The 20,092-nt window shown below is 47.5% G+C and overlaps 1 protein-coding gene across 13 annotated transcripts in view; it reads left to right on the top strand.

The window, feature by feature from the left end:
• AKAP13 (A-kinase anchoring protein 13) overlaps positions 1–20,092 on the top strand; it is a 320,574-nt gene that overhangs the window by 274,623 nt on the left and 25,859 nt on the right. For 7 of the 13 annotated variants that reach the window (XM_069559264.1, XM_069559270.1, XM_069559268.1 and 4 more), the window contains 7 exons: positions 8,418–8,485; positions 10,688–10,754; positions 15,152–15,287; positions 16,664–16,776; positions 17,374–17,526; positions 18,127–18,377; positions 19,933–20,058. In XM_069559264.1, the coding sequence (XP_069415365.1) occupies positions 8,418–8,485; positions 10,688–10,754; positions 15,152–15,287; positions 16,664–16,776; positions 17,374–17,526; positions 18,127–18,377; positions 19,933–20,058 (914 nt within the window). The remainder of the gene's footprint in view (positions 1–8,417; positions 8,486–10,687; positions 10,755–15,151; positions 15,288–16,663; positions 16,777–17,373; positions 17,527–18,126; positions 18,378–19,932; positions 20,059–20,092) is intronic. The other 6 variants (XM_069559267.1, XM_069559272.1, XM_069559274.1 and 3 more) reach the window with 2 other exon arrangements.

A 20,092-nucleotide genomic window follows, 5' to 3' on the forward strand; every position in this document is an offset into this window, starting at 1 on the left:
CCATACCTTTCCCTGTTAAATAGAAATTCTCTCTTACTGTATTCACTCCATGATGAAATAGAGCTAGGGCACCTCAGACTGTTGAAGTGCCTGTACTGTGGATAATAGTGTTTACAGGATGCCCCCTGAAGAGGGGGCCCATGTAGCTTCTGGGAAATGTCTGTGGCCCAGGGACACTGAACCACCCACAAAGAGTCACCTGTGGGGGGCTGGTACTGATGGGGAACAACCTGACTCAAGAGATTTGAGGCTTGTAGACTGAAGTTCTCAGCCCCCGGTCTGTGTAGCAATTAAATAGCTCAGTAGGACAGCGGTTTTCAGAATGGTTTTTGTGGAACTGGTGTTTTGGAAGTTCCACAGATTGTGGGATTTATATATTTTTAAAACTAATTTACAGCCTACTTAAAAATACACTCTCAAAAGTGTCACCAAATTTAACATCAACATATTAACTTTAGCTGTCTACCTACTTTGTTTGAATTTTTCCTTCCATCTTGAATTAATTGAAGAATGTAATATGATTCCAAGGCAAGCCATTTTAAAAAAAAGAAAACTACTAACATTTGTACCTACCTATCTGTGAAAACAAAGATACTGTACTCTGTATTAATGCATGAAAAGTGAAAGTGAAAGTCGCTCAGTTGTGTCCAGCTCTTTGCAACCAAATGGACTGTAGCCCACCAGACTCCTCTGTCCGTTGGATCTCCCAGGCAAGAATATTGGGATGAGTTGCCATTCTCTTCTCCAGGGGCTCTTTCTGACCCAGGGGTCGAACTCAGGTCCTCCCTCCTGCGTCATAGGAAGATTCTTCACTGTCTAAGCCACAAAAATAAATACAGACATAAATTAGATGCTGAGGTAGATACATGAACAGCAAGTATAATATCCACCTGATTGCTTATATTTTGATCCATCAGAACAGCTTCACTGTTCTCTTTCATTGCAAAAGTAAATGTTGAGATTAGAGTTCAAATATCTGTGCTAAATATTTTACATATTTGATAGCACACAATATAGCAATATTTTATTAAGGCTTTTTAAATATGGAAGATCAATAAAATAGTGGGTTGACTACTAGTTCTATGTTAACAGTGTTAATAATAGTAGGATGGAGGTTTTTTGGTCTTAATTTGTAGTTTTAATGTTGAGTCACCCAAGTTGTCTGTTTCTTCTGGAAGCAGACTGTTGCGTGGAGTCCAGTGTGTCATCACAAGAGTCTTCTTTCTGGAGAATCTATCGGGGAGGAAGTGTTGTCCTGATGTCCTCTGCCAGCAGCTCTTTGACTGACGGAAGTCACTTGATCTAACTACAGATGTCTCAAGTTACCTTAGGTCTGCGTAGCACAACAAGGAAGAAGAGTTAGTGCATTTAGGTTTAAACTGAAAGATGACAAAAAGGAACTGTTTGATAAGGCCTGGTTACCCTAGTATATACCTAGGTACAAAAATAACATTTTCAGTTTGTATACCACCCCACCCCAGAAACTTAGGGGCTCCCAGTCTCAACTGTGGCTTTGCAGTTCACTCCAGGGTTAGTGTTGAAAGAAGCTCAACGTTCAGTGGTGGCCCTAAGATCTGTGTGTGACAGGGTGCAGCCTGCCACTTGTAAAAAGAGGAGGCTTGAAAGCAAAGGAAACAACATGTAGTCACCTTCCGCAAGGAACAGAGGTAATGGGCTGATTCTCTGCAGCTTCCTGAAGAACAGAGCCTGCAGCTCCTGTTTGTGGGTGTGAAGCACCATTTGTGATCTTGGCAGGAAGTGGAAACGATGAGTAATTTGAGGACTCAGAATCTTTCTTCGCTTCCTTCCATTCCCTCTCATGTCCGGGATCTTCCCAGGAATCTCAGGAAACAACAGCATCCCTCCAATTCCTTTACCTCCTAGGAAACCCTTGTGCTGTTAGCAGCCCTTTCCTTGGTTTAACATAATTCTGTTTGCTGACCCTGGAGCCTCAGACCCCAGGTGGCTGCTCAGTCAGTTTTGATCCGCGGTTTAGAAAGATCAGCCACCTGGTCTATCGTGGTCGGTGTGACGATGGTTGATGTCAGTCTTCGCCTGTCTTTCAGACATCTCTAAGTCACTTTAATACATCTTTCTGCATGCAAATATTGAGAGATCCAGCAGGCTGGAACTTTTAAGAACAAGTCAGCAACTCTTGACCTCACTGGAAAACACCTCGACCAGTCTGAAGTCATAGTCGTGGTGAAAGCTGAGTTCCTTTGGTGGACTTAGGTGGAAATGGTCAAGATCATAGATGCTAGAAATAGCTAAAGGGCAGGAGCAAAGCCTCCCTGAGGTTGGTTCCTCTGCAGTTTACTCCTGGAAAACAAATACACAGTGAAAGCAGAGTTCCCCCTTTGTTGGGAATAAGTAATTTAATTTAGGAGAAACTTGGCGAGTTTGTTCGTTTGTTTTAACTCCACCAAAACTCTACTCTTAATTTAGGATTTTGGTAACTTGAATAGAGAAAGGAGGAGAGCATCTTTCCATTTCTTCCCCCTTGCAGTTATGTAAAGCTCCTCTTGAATAAGTCAACTGTTTTCCAACCACCACGAATAATTTGGTCTCTGGAATGCCTGGTGGAGTCCTTCAGCACAAGGCATCCACTATATTCGGGTTTTCAGATCTTGCCAGTGGTTCCATTTTGTTTGCTTTAAACACATGCAAGATGATAACTGAGATTACTGTGGATTTATTTTCTGTTGTGTTAGCAGCTTCTGAGTACTTTTGTGGTAGGTTGCTTCTCTTGATTAGAAGAAAAGAAACAAGCAGACCAGCCTCAACCCAAGTAGGAAACATAAAGAGTTCAGACTGCTTGTGATGGTCTGGTTCACCTTGAGATTTTTGTCCTGAAAGGCAGCTCTCTGGACAAGCAGTTTTCTCACATTTAGAGTTCGTTGCTTAGATGGTGAAATACATATAACCGGTAAAGAAAAGAAGTGTGTGTTTAGGGGAAACGACGGGTGGAAGAGCCTCAGCAATAAAGCCAGTTCTTATCCAAGCAGAGCACTTTGGGTTTTGCTTTTTGTTGATTTGTTTACCAGCATTCTTACAAAAACTGCTGTTAGGTGAGCCCGCCAGCTACGGTGATGTAGCTCTCTTTTGTGGCTTTGGTCTTGTTCCGTACCACCAGCCCTGTGGTTATCACACCAGCTACTGAGAATATCTTACAAGTCATTTGCTCTATCAGTCCAGACCAGGCTGTGTCTCACAGTCCCCGGAGAATTTAAAACAGAAGTTGCAGAAATCCTTTTTGAGCGTGTATTTCTAAATTTATCAGTATTTAAATGTTTTTCTGCTGTTGTTGGTGAGTGTTGATGTGATAGCAGGAAGTTGGACCTTTTTCTCCTTAAAGTTAGAAATGTGTCTCTAACCCCGAACCTTTAGAAGGATCTGAGAATTCTCCTACATGTGGATTCTGCTGCTAGGACCAGTCTCCAGGAGGAAGGGTAGTCAAAGCTCTTCAGCACAGCCCTTCCTGGAAAAGCGCTGGACGAGCCCTTTCTTCAGAACCTGACACAACTCGGGAAGGTGAATCCTTCCTTTAACAGGCAGGCCTGGAGTATTCACGCCATTCTCTAATTTCATTTCAGTTTGGCCTGGCCTCTCCTCTAAACTCTTCTTTAAAGCTGATTTTCTTAGGCCAGACTCTCTAGTGGGTTGTTGGATTTCTCTGCTGAGGGTGAATGGGTGTGTGGTATATAACAGTTCACCAAAGCTCTGGTGGCAGTTTTGAAAAGGTGAGGCAAAAAATAGATGCGCGCTCACAGCCCTGTGAGTTTTCCTTCATATTCTTTTGTTTGATGCCTCTGTGTAGCCAGGAAAGAAACTGAAGGCTGGGCTGTTTGCTTTTTCAGAGGAGTCAATTAGGGGTCGGCTCTGTTCCTGTAAACCACGGTGCCAAGGCCTTTTTGAAGAACTTTGAAGAATGAAAGCATATTGCTTACTGCTCTTAGGAAATCTTTTTTGAAAAATAAATAAATGAAAGGCCAAATAATTATTTGATCTCCCTAACAACATGGTATAGAGTTTGTGACAGGAAGCTTGAAAGTGGTGGTAGATTGTCTTCAATTCGTGTGTTCTTGGTAATTGTCTGTTTTCCAAAACAGAGGTTTTAACCTCAAGACTTCAGCTGATGTGAGTTGGGCCAAAGTTTCTAAATCGCCCACATGCACCGCTAAATCCATTACTGTGAACTGAACAGCCGGGTAACAAGTTGAGTGGTTTTCAAGTAGGTTCTCGAGTGTGTTCAGCAGACGTGTGCAGACTGTTCATGTCTCAGGCTTGTGGCCATGTTATAAAGTATGCTGAAGCTTCAGCTGGGTTGTGGCTTTGGGGATGTGTGTCTCAGTTAACCAGAACAGTGGATTGTGTGAAAAGTTGTTTACCAGAAGCACATTTTAAAACCACTGCTTCTGCTTTTATGGTACGTCAGTTGGAGTCGTCCTTTAAATCTCAAACACTGGTCTGAGAACTTGAATATTCCTAAAATCTGTTTAAAAGTAATTGCACCATTCCCACTATTTAATTCTCTAGAGGGTGATGAAACTATGGGTTTTGTGAATTGCCTGTTCATAATCTTTATTCCGTTTTTCTAATTTGGTTCTTCACCTTACTGTTTTATGATCAGTTTTAAACATTTTTAAGATAGAGTTGTTAGATGTGGCACTCCATTTTAATTCCATTTCGAAATCTGTGGTTTCTTTGGCCGTGATATGAATTCATTAGCTTTCCTCATATTTTTTTCACCCATGTTTCAAAGTATTATTTTGTGTAAGTAAAATGTTATGAAGAAGAGGTTCTCTCTGGACACTTAGGCAAGACTCAGAGAGAGCAAGGAAGAATGGAGTTAAAGACAATGTATGTGAAAGACAAGGAAGGGGGGAAGGGGAGCTGAGAAGCCTGTGCATGAGGACACGTTGGGTCAGCAGGACTAGGCCACAGTCTCAGGCATCTGCGGAGCAAGGAGCGGAGACAGGCACGGCACAGTACGTGATGGAGGCGGGTGTGGAGTTCCAGAAGCTCCGAGATCACTGAGGGTCTGCTTCCCTGGGAGAGTCAGAGAAGACTTCAGAGAGCGGAGTCCCGCCAACCCAGTCAGGGAAGGAAGAGTGAGCAAGGGACACAGTTGCAGGAAGGAGTTTATTCAGAGCTCAGAGGTGTGACAGAACACGGCAAGGGCTGGAAGTGCACACGCACGATGGGCTTAATCAAGCTGAGTAAGGAGTGTGGCTCAGATGGTGAGGTATCTGCCTGCAAAACGGGAGACCCAGGTTCGATCCCTGAGTTGAGACGATCCCTGGAAAGGGCATGCCCACCCACTCCAGTATTCTTACCTGGAGAACTCTGTGGACAGAGGCGCCTGGTGGGCTACAGTCCATGGGGTTGCAAAGAGTTGGACACGACTGAGCAACTAGCACTTTCGCTTATCCTAAAGATGATGGGGGACCACTAAAAAAGTCACTTTCTGAGAGTCTCGGAGTCTCACTTTCTGAGAAGTAAGTGGAAAAAAGTTTTGAATATAAGTCAATAAAGACAAATTTGGTCCGGCCCACCTGTTTCCTCTTTGACCCTTTCTGGAAGGCCACTGGCTCATGGGGCTTAAAGCCTTTAATGAAAGTTCAGAGTCTAGATCTGGAATGTGAGTTTCATCGCATGATGTATAGAAGGGCACAAAGGCATTGGAGTCTCAGGAGTTATTTGGATTTCTGTTTGCGATTCTTCTCTTTTCTGGGAGCAGTATGATGATTTCTTAGTCAAAAGGTATCCTTATTTCCAAATAGCAGAGAACTTGACAATTTAACAAGGGTCAGTGATTTCCAGTTCTTGAGAAAAGTATCCTCAAAAGGTTTCCTTTTTGCTGATTAGAATGAGTCACTCCCCAGGGGACTCTCTCTGCAAAGGCTTCCTTGTCCCCAGAAAGGGATATTGCTGAGAAACCCTGGCATTAATATTCAGAGATGTATAACCCTTTCATAACTGCTGACCTCTGGAGCAACTTCATGACTTAACGTGGAAGGCTTCATAATCACAAACAGTAGAAACTGCCAGGAGCACAGCATCTCTGCGGCTCCCTTGCAGCGTCATCATGGAAGCAAGGATGGAGTTCTGACTGAGAACCCTCCAGGTTGCTTCCTCTTGCTGATTCCTTTAATAAACCTTTCCCAGGAGAGTCTCCCCTCATGCTGACTTTGGGAAATGAACTTGAGTGCCTCTTCTAGTTGAAGGGCATCAGGGAAATGACTGGAGGTTCGATTTCTCATGGGGTGAAGCTAGAAGAGGTTACTCAACAGAAGGCTCCATAGGCCTGAGAGTGAAAGGCCCAGAATAAAGCTTCACCCCATCCCACTTCCAAACTAGTTCCTGCTCTGGCCATCCTGTTGACCAGAATAGAGTTGCTCCTGGTGGCCTCTTACGTGGGGATCGTATCTGTCCGCCATGATTCCTCCAGTGTGAACTTGCCCCCAGCCAGGCCCTGAAGGATGGGTGTGTCCTAGTGACGATTCAGGTGACTAAGAAGTTGAAAACTCTTCTGCAGCATGAGCCTTGTAGAACATTTTGAAGTAATTTACTTTGAAAAATCATCTCTTTCAAGAGATGCAACATAAGGAGTCTTAGAGAAGCTCAGAGAAAGGAAACTGGGGTCTTTTCACTTTGGAGATCTGAGGCCTGAGGCCTATGGAGGGGCAACCGGCCTAGAGTCACAGTAGCTAACTCGGGGAGCCAGGACCTGAAGTGATGACGGCTGTGCCTCTAGCGCGCCTTTTAGTGTTAGAAGTGCGCATTTGACCTGGGATCAGGGCTGTGACAGGGCATTTGGCTTTTGTATAAAATAAGCTTAAAGTCTAAAACAGACTGTGGAATAGGCAGCATGAGGTAGGCACTGTGCTAGGGAGGCTTAATTAAAGTTTCAGCAGTAGATGGAGAGACCCTGCCCTGAAGGAACACTCACTCAGTGGAAGAGAAAATGTTAGTCGCTCAGTGGTGTCCAACTCTTTGTGACCCCAGGGGCTGTAGCCCGCCAGGCTCCTCTGTCCGTGAGAGTCTCCAAGCAAGAATACTGGAGTGGGTTTCCATTCCATTCTCCATGAGATCTTCCTGACCCAGAGATTGAACCTGGGTCTCCTGCATTGCAGGCGGGTTCTTTACTCAGTGGAGGAGAAAATCGTGGGATCGTCCAATCCTCTGTGACTGGTGGTGTTAGGAAAGAGGCCTATGAATCTAGCAGATGTTGAGGAAGGAATGGAGAAGGCCCTGGGGTCTGGGATTCCGGCCTTTTCCACGCTCATATCCTCAGAACCCGGGCGTATAAATCAGGAGAGCATCCTGCCCTTGATTCAAGGGTGACCATTCAAGGACCTGTGGTCCTTCCTGAGTCAGAATGGAAGTGTTGCTGCAGGGCGGTGTCTGTTGACTTTCTCAGGGAGCCTTGCCCTGGGGAGGCTCTCGCCGTGGGATCCCCACAGACAGATCACACTTGCTTTACTTCCCCTTCAGCCTCCTGGCCCAGCTCAGCTTATGACCTCATAGCAGCAGTACAAGCTGATGCTGGCCCTCTTGAGGCCCTGAGGGCTGGGTTTTTTCTGTCAGCAGCCCTTGTGGGTCTAGGAGTTGAGCTGAAAATCATGTCCTCAGCAGATCGTGGGCACGGCTTCATCTTTCAGGAAGTCTCCCACTTTCTCTTGAGTCAGGGCTTCTGGAGGTGCTGAGGGGTAATTCTGATGACCTTTCCCCGGCAGCTCTTGACCCAGGGTTTTGCAAAAAACTCAGGGTGGATAGGAGTCCAAGTCAAAAGGACACGAACAGGTGGCTTTTCGGATTCATACTCCGCCTTTGACGCAGTTGTACAGGTTTCAAAGCCCCTGTGATGGGGGTGCCTTTCCATATCATTCGTGGGTGTTCTTACATGTTTATGTTAATGTCTGTGTGCGTGCGTGCGTGCGTGCATGCTCAGTCGTGACCGACTCTTTGCAACGCGATGGACTGTAGCCCACCAGGCTCCTCTGTCCATGGGATTTCCCAGGCAAGAGTACTGGAGTGGGTTGCCATTTCCTCCTCCAGGAAGGAATTGTATGCACATATAGTTCCGTATCACTTATGTGTTACTTGTGACGCAGATTCCCGTCAACGGCAGACACTTTCCCTTTTAGTTTCGGTAGCCTCTCTGCTTCCTGCCCGAGAAGTGCCAGCTTTCTCATTTTTATTAATCAGAGATGGCACCTGCTCTTGTTTCTCCTCCTCCAAATGATGTCAGACGCCTGCTTCCTGGAGGAGGCTGCAGTCTGTCGTCCTGGGTAGTCCACACCCTGGTGTGAGCAGCTTCCCCGGCAGTCCGTAGGCCGCCCTGGCAGTGAAAATCAGTGTGGCCTCTAGTCGCTGTGTGTTTAACGTCACCCGGCGTTCTGCTCTCTTTTCAGATTGTGGCGCCTTGGTCCACAAAGGCTGTAGAGAAAGTCTGATCTCCTGTGCAAAGGTCAAGATGAAGGTAAGACATTTCTGCTTGAACCAATGAGATCCTAAGAGTTGGGAGACTTGGACTTAGAGTTTCTGTTTGTCTTGTCATCGTTCGGTACCTCCTTTGAGATTGCAGTAACCCAAAATGCTTCATCTCTTCTTGACACACTCGGGAATTTGTGGCTCTCGGAAGATGAAATGCTTTCAGAACTTGTCCACATTAGACACACATTTCGCTGTGATTGTAATCTGTGTCACCAGTACAGTGACTTTCTTCTTAACCATGTCTGCAGACCTGCTCTGCTCTTCATACTCCAGCCTTCCTCCTTGGGGACCATGAGGGCAGCAGGCGGAAATCAGGGGCTCTGATGTGCTGACAGCGGGGAGGGCAGGGTTTTGAGCCAGCCTGCCCGGCATCCCTTTTCTCCACAGGCTCACGTAGATCACACGACAAGGGAAGTGGATGGTGGTCCAGGCTCTGAGTATGCACATCACATAGTAACGCCCAGTGCTCATCAGAGGCCCTTGTAGAGTGCGAGACTGGCTGCAGATGGGCGTTTAGGTGGCCCATGTGGTTTTTCAGTGTTTCAGTCACTCGTAACTGTCTTTGTTCTTGTCAGAAGAGTGCTATCCAGCTCCATCTACACGTGTGTTCAGCGTGCTGTTTGCTTCCAGTAACCAAACACGTTTAGTGAAGTGGCTTCAGACTTGAGAGTCGCCTCGGGGGCTTGTTATAAAACGACACTGGGCCAGTGACCCCCTCCCAGAATTTCCGATTCTGGGTGGGTGGGGCCGCGGAATTTACCTTTCTAATAACTTCCCAGAAGCTGCTGTGGCTGCTGGTCCAAGGACCTCACTCTGAGAGGCACTGAACTAGTGTAAAGGCGACAGGCTTCTGTGCCCTGGATCTTACTCAGCCCATGGACGTAAATTTTGTCCAAAGGCTGAACTTTTCTTCTTTTCCACAGTATTTATCGCCTTCTTGAGGCTTCCCTGGTGGCTCAGACAGTAAAGAATTGGCCTGCAGTGCAGGAGACCTGGGTTCAATCCCTGGGTCAGGAAGATCCCCTGGAGAAGGGAATGGCACCCCACTCCAGTGTTCTTCTCTGAAGAAGTCCATGGATAGAAGAGCCTGGCAGGCTGTAGTACATGGGGTCATCAAGAGTCAGACGCAACTGAGTGACTAATGCAAAATATCACCTTCTTAGGGTCTGTGTGTATATTACATTTACTTTCTGTGATCTGTACCTTACCCCCACTGGAATATATGTAAGCGTCAAACTTGGCAGGCAGTCTGAAGTCAGGAGCGTTTGATCCATTGGCAGCTCCTGAGCCTGCAGAACAGAATCTGGGCTGTAGGTCCTTAGATGTTGGAGAGGCGGATGGAGGTGACAGCCCACTGGGCTGAGTGGCTGCTGCCTCCTCTGGACAAGATGCGCAGGCCCAGGCTGCTGTCTCCCGCCGCTCCAACATGCCTCTCTCCTTGTCACCTGCCTGACCCCATGGGCCTTGGAATTTGTGACCTCTGGTATGAATGTCATCACTGTGACTGTGCCAAAGAAAGACAGCGACGGGGACATAGCCTGCCCTGTGTAAAAGAATGTCATTGAAGAGGGGGAGTCCCACTCCAAACAGACCCTTCTCCACTAATGATCTATCTCAGATGAATTGCTTCAACCCGTTTTCTCACATGGTGTCTCTGTTCCATGCCACAAAAAAGTCTTAAAATTAGCACTTTCCCTAAGAATTATTTAACACCTTATACATAAATGCTGGTCACTGGAGAGATGGAAATGAAAAGGGCACAGATGCTGCTAGTAGGGAACCAGCGTTGTGGGGGTGATGGACCCACAGACAATGACCATAAATAAGGAAAGAACTCGGGGGGGTTTGCACAGCATTCTGAGGGGTGCCAGTCGCTGCCTCATGGGAGGAGAAGACAGAAGCTCACGGTGGCTCTGCCCCCGGGTTCTGACCTTGAAACAGGAGACTGCTTGGCCTGTGAAGGGAGGGGAGCGTCCCAGGCAGAGGAGACGGCTCTCGCAGAGTCGCAGGCTGGGCGGGCTCAGGCGACAGCCAGCGTGGGTGGCTGTGTCTCGGTAGGACCCCAAGGACCGTTGGCAGGAACGGGAGCAGCTGGCTTTGTGTTCCAGGCCTCTTGAGACTTGACAGAAAATAAGTTGTAAAATTCATCAAAACTTGTGAAATTCATCGACATTTCTTTCCCTTGCAGCAGCCCAAGGGGAACCTGCAGGCGCACGACACGTCCTCGCTGCCCACGGTCATCATGAGGAGCAAGTGTAAGTAGTCTGCCGCCCCTCACCGCTCCGCGCGGCCTCTCTGGCTCAGGACTCACTCGCACTCCTGTCGTGTCCCTTTGTTATGCTTAATCACGGTTTGAATACCTATTTTGTGGTAACTTAGAGAAGGCTGCAGTTTCGTGGACTGAAAGCTTGGCAGTCTACCATCAGACCCTCTGGAAGATCTTAGAAGAGAGCGTGTGTGTGTGTGTGTGTGTGTGTGTGTCTGTGTCTGTGTCTGTGTCTGTGTCTGTGTCTGTGTGTGTGTCTCTGTGTCTCTGTGTGTGTCTGTGTGTGTGTGTGCGCTCACAAGGCAGCACCTGAGTGTGTGTGCACCTGTGTGTGTGTGTACCTGTGTGTGTGTCTGTGTCTGTGTGTCTGTGTGTGTGTCTGTGTGTGTGTGTCTGTGTGTGTGTGTCTGTGTGTGTGTCTCTGTGTGTGTGTGTGTCTGTGTGTGTCTGTGTGTGTGTGTGTGCGCGCTCACAAGGCAGCACCTGAGTGAGTGTGTGTGTGCACCTGAGTGTGTGTGTGTGTGTGTGTGTGTGCGCTCACAAGGCAGCACCTGAGTGTGTGTGTGCACCTGAGTGTGTGTGTGTGTGAGTGAGCTTACAAGGCAGCACCTGAGCCTTGTTTATTTAACCAAGTGACCCCCATGTTTTTTGAAGCTCCTTTTCCATGAGTCAACAGTGAAACTTGCTTTCGGTGCTCTCAACATCAAACGAGACCTTGCTTATTAAACTCCTTGACAGACTGAAATTATATAGTTTGGGGGTGTTCTTTTTTTTTCTCTTTTTCAAGGGGCACACCGATTGAGTTCATCACACTTCGTCACATCAGCCTATCTTCTCCAGTCTGGGCAAAGCTCCACTTTGGTTTTGCAGAATGTTTTCCCCTTCTCCGCTCTCTCTCTCCTCTCCCCTCGTTAGTACACACTGTGGTCTGTTTAATGCAGACCTCTCTAATCTGCCTTGTCTTCAGACATATGTGTACCTCTGAAAATATCTCTTACTGTTTTGTGTGTTGAATTTAAATTAGACAGTATGACTTACGCTTTTCCCCTCAATATGGTTTTGAGATCTGCGTGTGATATTATTTGAAAGCCATCATCTCAAATTGCTTCGTGGTATTCTTTCAGAAACATACACCACATTTTAATTGCCAGTTCCCCCAAAGACTTGAGTTGTCTCCACCCGCTGCCATAAATACCGCAGTAATGAATACCACGTTAATTAGCTCACAGAACCCGGTTGAGACTCGCCCCCAGGCCGTGTTTTTCAAGGCCTAGTTCCTGGATCAATTATAAGTGCCAGTTTGGGGCCCTACCCAGACGTACGACATCAGAGAGTCCAGGGTGGAGCCGGTGCTCTGTTTTAGGAGTTGCTCCAGGTGATGACAGTGTCCACACTTGAGTGTGAGAACCGCTGCCCCAGGCCCGACTGTTCTGAGCGCTTCCAGACGACTCGGAACAGCCACTCAGGCTGTGCTGCCGGCGAGGGTGTGGAGTCCTGGTCAGACGAAGTCTGATTATTACCCATCTTTGCATGTAAATTCCTGGATGAAAGTTACGCCAGACCGTCACTCACTTTAACCAGGGGTCCGCCTACCCCAGCGCCTTTTACAAGCCTGCTCTTACTAAATTTTTTTTTTTTGGCTCTGTGACATTTATCTCTTCTTTCGGAAATCTGCTTTCTTTCAAATCAGATGAAAAGGTCTTTCCCAAAGCTACCTGTTATATTACCTCCAGCCCCCATGTGTATTCTTACTCCCCTTTTACCCACCAAGGTAACATAGCAGTAAGAGTGCAGGTGGTGGGCTCAGATTGTATGGGTTTGAGTCCTAGCACCCCACTTAACAAATTACTAACCAGAGGCATATTAATACATCTTTCGTTACCTTAACATTATGACTTTATTGGTATCCACCTACCTCACAAATTGCCGGCCACACGCATTAGTTTCTGCAAAAATCCTCTAGTTAATAATGTGTTAGCAGCTGCATAACCTCAGACAAATATTTACGGCTCCCCCCACCCCCCACACCTCGCGTTCCTCCTCCGTGGAAGGATGTAGTGGTATCATCAGGCGGTCGTCGGGTTTAAGTGAGGTGACGCCCGTGAAGCCCTTGGTGGTGGGCTTCCCTCAGTGGGAACGTCCGCCACCGCGGCCTTCGCGGGCGAGGATGCCGGGGCTCAGACAGTGAGCAGCTTCCTGAGCGGGGAAGGTTTCCCAGCAGTCACAGAGCTCTCTCTCACCTCCCCCCACACCCATGCTGCCCTTGATGCACGTTGCCCTTGACAGTCTGGAGGGCTCTGCTGACTTGCTGCTGCTTCTCCAGCCATCTCCCTGGTCCGCATGCCCACACCCTGCCTGCCTCCTCTGCTTGTCATCTCCATTTCACATTAGCGCTGCGCGAGCATTTCTCCCTTCCTTCAGATGGCCCTCCTCTTCATTTTTTTTTTTTTTTAGTTTTTTATTTTTTTAATTTTAAAATCTTTAATTCTTACATGCGTTCCCAAATATGAACCCCTCTCCCACCGGTCCTCCTCTTCAGAATGTCCTCTTTTCCCGTCCGCCTGTCCACGTCCTCACGTCAGGGACTTCCCCATTCAAGGACTGATGTTCCTCCCTCCATCTGATGTTTCTTAAATAATTTCGTGTATTTCTCTTTGGCCGTGCTGGGTCTTTGTGGCCACGCGGGCTTTTCTGTAGTTGCGGGAAGCAGGGGCTGCTCTCCGGTGGTGGTGCACGGGCTTCTTATTGCGGAGGCTTTTCCTGTGGAGCGCGGGCTCTCGAGCACGAGGGCTTAGTAGGTGCAGTGCTCGGGCTTAGCTGTCCTGCAGCACGTGGGATCTTCCCGGACCAGGGATCAAACCCCTGTCTCCTGCGGTTGGCAGGCAGGTTCTTTACCCCTGAGCCCCCAGGGAACTGCTCCTGCATCATATTCTATCTGCTCGCCAGCTTCCCTCTGAAACCCTGAGGTACTCCAGTCCCTCACACTAGAGCCTGTTCGCCTCTCGCCCTTCTTCCCTGTTGGGCGAGGCCCCCATCTCCTGGCATCCTGCATATTTCCTGCCATCAGGGTCTGGTCATGCCGCTGTGTGGCAGGTTTCTGATGATTACATCACCTTCTTCTGAAAAGAATCTGAATGGCTTTATCCATTTTATTAAGTCAAGCACATCCTGTAATACAGTGAAGCTGTAACAGCTGCCCCAGTCATTTCCTTCAGCTCCTGACGCTCCTAGGGCTGGACGGAGAATGCTGCTCACGTCTGGGACAGGAGCTTCGTTACCACGGAAAAATCATCTGTTGCCCAGATGTCAGTGTGACTCCCTGACCCGAAATCAGAGCCCCAGTGTCCTCTTTGGGCGTGTGCAATGGCCGTGAACTTGGGCAAGCTCCGGGAGATGGAGAGGGACAGGGAGGCCTGGCATGCTGCAGCCCATGGGGTCACAAAGCGTCGGACACGACTGAGTGGCTGAACAGCACAAGAAGTAGTTATGAGGACAGCTTAGCTGGGTGACATCGATCACAGATTGCGTTTCCCTCCCCTGTAAATTAGAGGAATTGGTCAAAATCTGTGTTCTCAGACATTGCACAGAAGAAACTCTTGGGAAGCTGGTAAAAAACATCTTAGACTCCTAGGTCCCACCCACACAGGACAGACAGGGCTGGGAATTTGCATAACTATAAAGCCCCTCACAGGAAAAACACTGGCCTAGGTCATCTCTGAGGCTGCTTGTGTCCTTAAGATTCTTTCAGTCTCCTTTTCTCTTTGAATTAGTTTAAACACAGGGTGCTTTCACGTGATTCTTTATCCTTATTGCCTCATTTCCATCGCACTCCACAGGTAACTCCATTTCTTATGTTTATCTTCTCCAAGTTTTTTTCTTAAAATGAAAGCAGACACCAATTTGGATTAAACATAGACATGGTCTGTGGCGCACTTTATTCTGCACTTCGATTTTCTCTTCCCCCGTAATATATTGTCGTGCACTTTTGTGTCAATTCGGGCAGGGTGTCCTCATTTTTATTGTAAAGCTTCACAGTATCCACCAGTAGGATATACCGTGATTTATTAACCGACCTTATTTTGGTAACTCACTTTGCTTTTACTGAACTTTGCACTGAATACCTTTGGTCGTATGTCATTGCAAGTGTAAACAAGTAAATCTTGTGACATGAAGACGTCCTGAAGGAAACCACTGGATCAATAGGTATAGACATTCACAGTTTCAGTAACTGTCGCCACACTGACCTCCGTAGAGTTTTTGTCTCCAGTTAACACTCCCAGGGTGGATCTCTTTTAAAGCGGTCTGTTCCTGTTTGATACTCGTCAGGCGGGTCCGTGCTGGAGGGCCCGAGTCACTGACACTTTGGCGGTGTCCTCTCCCATGCAGCCTCCCAGCCCAAGGAACGCCCTCGGTCTGCTGTCCTTCTGGCCGATGAGACCACTACCGCCCACATGTTTTCCAACAGACGGTCCCAGCAGAGCGTCATGCTTTCCAAAAGCGTCTCCATTCAGAACATCGCTGGGTAAGTGGGGGTGTGGAGACAGCACAGGTGACATCTAGGCGATGAGAGCATCATAATTTATACCATTTGACAAAAAGATGCTCTTGGGAAAGAACGTGTAACCTAACGAGTCGGTGCATAGCTGAGACAAGCAGGGTGAGGGTTACATTTGATGCAGCCATTCTATAACAAGGATCCCCGTTGAATACCATCTCAAGTAAGGTTTTGTCCATGATCAGTCCTGCCTTTAAAGAACCTGCCTTCTAAGAGGATGATTTTTTAGATCAAAATAAGAAGTGGAAATAGGGGGGGAGAAAAGGGATTTAATGCTGAATGTTGGCCTGCAACCACTTACATTTTCAGATGTCACATTTTCCTATTGGTCAGATGAACCTGGGAGGAGAGGGTAGTTCTGTTTTATCTTTTTTTTTTTTTTTTTTTTAAATTTTATTTTCCATCCTTGCATCTTGCCTCTTCAGTCATGAGTGAGTAATGGGCCGAGTATGGCAGTAGGCTCCCAGCCCCTCCTCTGCCCTGAGCTTCTATGTTGTCCCTGTGGAAGCTGCCATGGCCCCTGGCTGTGGAGGCTCCGGCTGTGTGTGGTTAGTACAGGGCTGATTGTGATGTGGCTGGCTGTTCGGGGTCAGGTGCCTGCCTTTCTACCAAGTAAAGAAGTCACCTCAAATATAGGGCTCAAAGCGTCCCTGGCAGCTCTCCTCACTCAGGCTGGAGGAAAATTCCCAGCTGAAGGATGCAAATCTCCTTTTGTCTGTGTTTCCTAACCTCTGTGCTGGATAGTGCTTCCTCCTCCTTAAGGAAAAAAAAAAAATCCAGGTATTTTTATATCATTCTGTCTCGGTGGCATGATTATCTTCTTTTCAGAGTTGTTAAGTTCCTCTCAATTGGTTTATATTATGACTTTTAAAAGTTGGCCTTTAAATAAAATTTAGTTTTAAGTGACTCTGGCTTACCTCTGTGCCATACCACAAACATAAACCAGGTGCCTGATGTGCTCGCTGGGATCGAGAAAAGTCCAAAGAATATGGTTTAGTGTTGAGTGCTGGCTCTGTAGGTGTTTAGGGAACACAAGGAAAAGGTGTTGTAGTTAGACACGAGTTTCAAACAGAGAAATTTCATTTATAATGTGTACGCAGTTTGAAAGAAGAGCATTCTTCTTGTTACTTATGGTTTAAAAAATAAAACTGCAAGGTTCAAAAAGTTCATGGTTGCAGCTGTATTTCAAAGCCTCTGACCTCCTTCATAGTTCATGTTGCACGTTGCCAGGTACCTGACATAAGTAATTTGCCTTCCATGTTGTCATTTTGTAGTTTTTCAGAGCTTCACAAACCATGGCTTCTCAGAATACACCTTACATACGTGTTTCCTTCTGTCCCTAGAGTTGGCAACGATGAGAACATAGCGAACACCTGGAAGTTCCTGTCCCACTCAACAGACTCACTGAATAAAATCAGCAAGGTCAACGAGTCCACAGAGTCCCTTACTGATGAGGGTAAGCGGAGGCCACAGCCTGTGTGGTGGGTGTCTGCAGAGACTGTGCCGTAAGCTGGAATACAGGCACTGATGGAGTAATGGTGCCTGTTCTCCTGGCTCCTGTGATGTGTCTCTGAACTGCCTGTGCAGCATCAGATGCTTTATAGTGAGCTGGTGAACCTGCTTATCCAGTTGTTGGGTACTCGTCCACTGAAGGACGTCATTGAGTGATGTGGTCTGCCTCGGCCGCAGCCACTGCTTCTTGCCCTAGCCTTGCGTACACGTTCAGTTCACAGTTGTAAACCTACTCTCTTAAACAAGGAAAGTCACCAGGGCCCTTCTAGCTCTTGCTTCACATAGGAATCATGTCTTAATCACCTTAATTTAGGTGACTTTTTCACCCTTAACCAAAGTTGAATATAGTGTACGTCACTCTTGAACAGAAAATGCTCCTTTCTAATAGAATATATATATATACTGTGAATATCACTGTCTTAGTGCAGAGTGCATAGTCGCATGAAGTTATCACCCCAAAGAATGTCCAGCAGAGGCTTTTTAGAGGTCACTGATGCAGGACTCTGACGCCAATTTTTTTCTTTTTCTTTTTTATTTTGAGGAGTAGGTACAGACATGAATGAAGGACAGCTAATGGGAGATTTTGAAACTGAGTCCAAACAGCTGGAAGCAGAGTCTTGGAGTCAGATCGTGGACAGCAAGTTTCTGAAACAGCACAAGAAAGATGTCGTCAAGCGGCAAGAAGTGATTTACGGTGAGACTCCTCATCTGCTCTGCTGAGATCCGATTCACATTGTCTGGTGGGTGGTTTATTGCACTTTGGCAAGTCAGTTTTCAAGTATGTATTATAGCCATCTCCAAGATTTTCTTTAAAAGGTTTGAGGTATAGAGACACGCTCTTATTTCTGACCTTCCCTCTCTGTAAAATGATCTGCTTGAATTTTACTGAACATTTTATTGAGTATGAGTGCTTATTCATGCAGTATTCTTAGAGATCCCCTGTGACAGCACAGTTTAATTCCTCAGCTGCAGCATAAACTAGACTAAATACAAGTCCTTTCTGGGAAATGGGAGCACAGTCAGTTACGGAAGGTCCTGAATCCCAGTGAAGATAACTTTGGAAAGCACCATTTGAGGGGGATGGAGTCCAGTTTGCCTGTCAGAAAGTAGTGTGAGAGGTCCCGTGAAAAGCAGGAACAGGGTGAAAACTCTTTGGGGAAAAGGCAGCTCTTGACCCAGCCTTAAAGTTTAAGTTGGGCCGTAAGCAGCCTTTAGACAGGCCCGGGCTCTCAGGAGCAGGGGAATCGGCGAGGGGGGCATCCCTGACAGTCCAGCCCTGTCGCCCCCACCCCAGAGCTGATGCAGACGGAGTTCCACCACCTCCGCACCCTCAAGATCATGAGCGACGTCTACAGCCGGGGCATGATGGCCGACCTGCTCTTCGAGCAGCAGATGGTGGAGAAGCTCTTCCCCTGCTTGGACGAGCTCATCAGCATCCACAGCCAGTTCTTCCAGCGGATCCTCGAGCGGAAGAAGGACTCCCTCGTGGATAAAAGCGAGAAGAACTTTCTCATCAAGAGGATCGGAGACGTGCTTGTGCAGCAGGTGAGCAGGAGCAGGGCCCCGGGCACTTCACACACACACAGCAGGCCCCCGGGCACTTCTCTGTCATACACACGCACGCACACAGACACACGTGGGGACTGGCAGCCGTGTGTTCTCGTCCCGGAACTGCCTGTGATCTCTGTGAGCTTGGGCGGGTGGTTCCATGTCTCCAGCCCTCAGTTTTCCCTTTTTGAAATTGAGGGCAGTAGGTTTTCTCTTCTAACGCTATTTCAAAATTTAAAAGCCATGTGTATACAAAGTGCCCAGCGTACATGCTAGGTAGGCAGTAAAAGTCGGGTTTCCTTGCCTTTGGAGGGTGTTTGCTTTGTGATCACTTAAAACGTCTCTGCTTTCAGCTTCTCTGGTGGTCAGGGGGAAAGGAAAGGCTCCCCTGAAGCTTTGGGGTGAGGATCAAGCCTTACTGACTCCAGAGGCTTCGTCCAGCAGGAATGGCTGCTAGCGTGTGTTGTAGGGACCACTTAGAGAAACTCAGCGGCTGCCCCGCAGTGAGCATAGCTTCAGATGGGGTAGCACACATGGGAATGATAGAAGGGCCACGCAGACCTGTTGGGACTGCTGCCCCGAGCTAAGCAGGATAAACAGCCCTAGGTAACTTTCCATGGCTGTTTCCGACGGCTTTCTGACTTACCAAGGAGACATTCTTAAGCCTGCTTCCTCATGAAAGACTTCTAGTGAGTCCCTTTGTTTTATTGCTATTTTTATGACAAATGGGAGTTAGAACACGTTTTGCACAGTACATGGATACTTCTGTGTTTATTATTTTTTAAATATCCGTATCAGCTTTATTGAACTATAATTCATAAGCCGTGTGATCCACCCGTGTAAAACGTGCTGTTCAGTGGTGTTTAGTATATCCATGGATTTGAGCAGCCGTCACCAGGGCCAGTTGTAGAACGTTTTTATCATCAGCACCCGCCCCAGCTTCCCCGACTTCCCCCACCCTAGGCAACCACTGATGTACTTTCTGTCTGGATTTGCCTGTTCTGGACATTGTATATAAATGAATAAAACAGTATGTTGTCCTTAGTGATTGGACTTTTCATATGTGAGTACCACATTTTATCCGTTTATCCTTTGATAGACACTAGGATTAGTTCCCCTTGGTTGGGGGCTGTTGTGAGCAACGCTGCTCTGAACATTCATGTGCCTGTTCTTGTGTGGACATGTTTTTATGGCCAGGAGTGGAACTGCTGGGTCATATGGTAACTCTGCATTTAACTTCTCGAGGAACTGCCTGTCTTCCAAACCTCCTGCACCATTTCAGTCTTCTGGGGGAAGTTATGAGGAAGATCCCCTGGAGAAGGAAATGGCAACCCACTCCAGTATCCTTGCCTGGAGAATCCCATGGACAGAGGAGCCTGGCGGGCTGCAGTCTGTGGGGTCGCACAGAGTCAGACAGGACTGAGCCCCCGAGCCTGAGCGCAGTGAGGAAGCCCTCCTGAGTCACGCAAGTAGCGTGGGCCCTTGGCACATGGCGGTAACACGGGTTTAGCGCCCCGAGTGACGGCGTAACTTTGCTTGCTCTCCTCCGCAGTTCTCGGGGGACAATGCCGAACGCTTAAAGAAGACGTACGGCAAGTTTTGTGGGCAGCACAACCAGTCTGTGAACTACTTCAAAGACCTCCACACCAAAGACAAGCGCTTTCAGGCCTTTGTGAAGGTAGTGGCGTGAAATGTGGAATTGCCCACCGTTG

Source organism: Ovis canadensis, chromosome 18 (genome assembly GCF_042477335.2).
Source record: "Ovis canadensis isolate MfBH-ARS-UI-01 breed Bighorn chromosome 18, ARS-UI_OviCan_v2, whole genome shotgun sequence".
Lineage (NCBI taxonomy): Eukaryota > Metazoa > Chordata > Mammalia > Artiodactyla > Bovidae > Ovis > Ovis canadensis.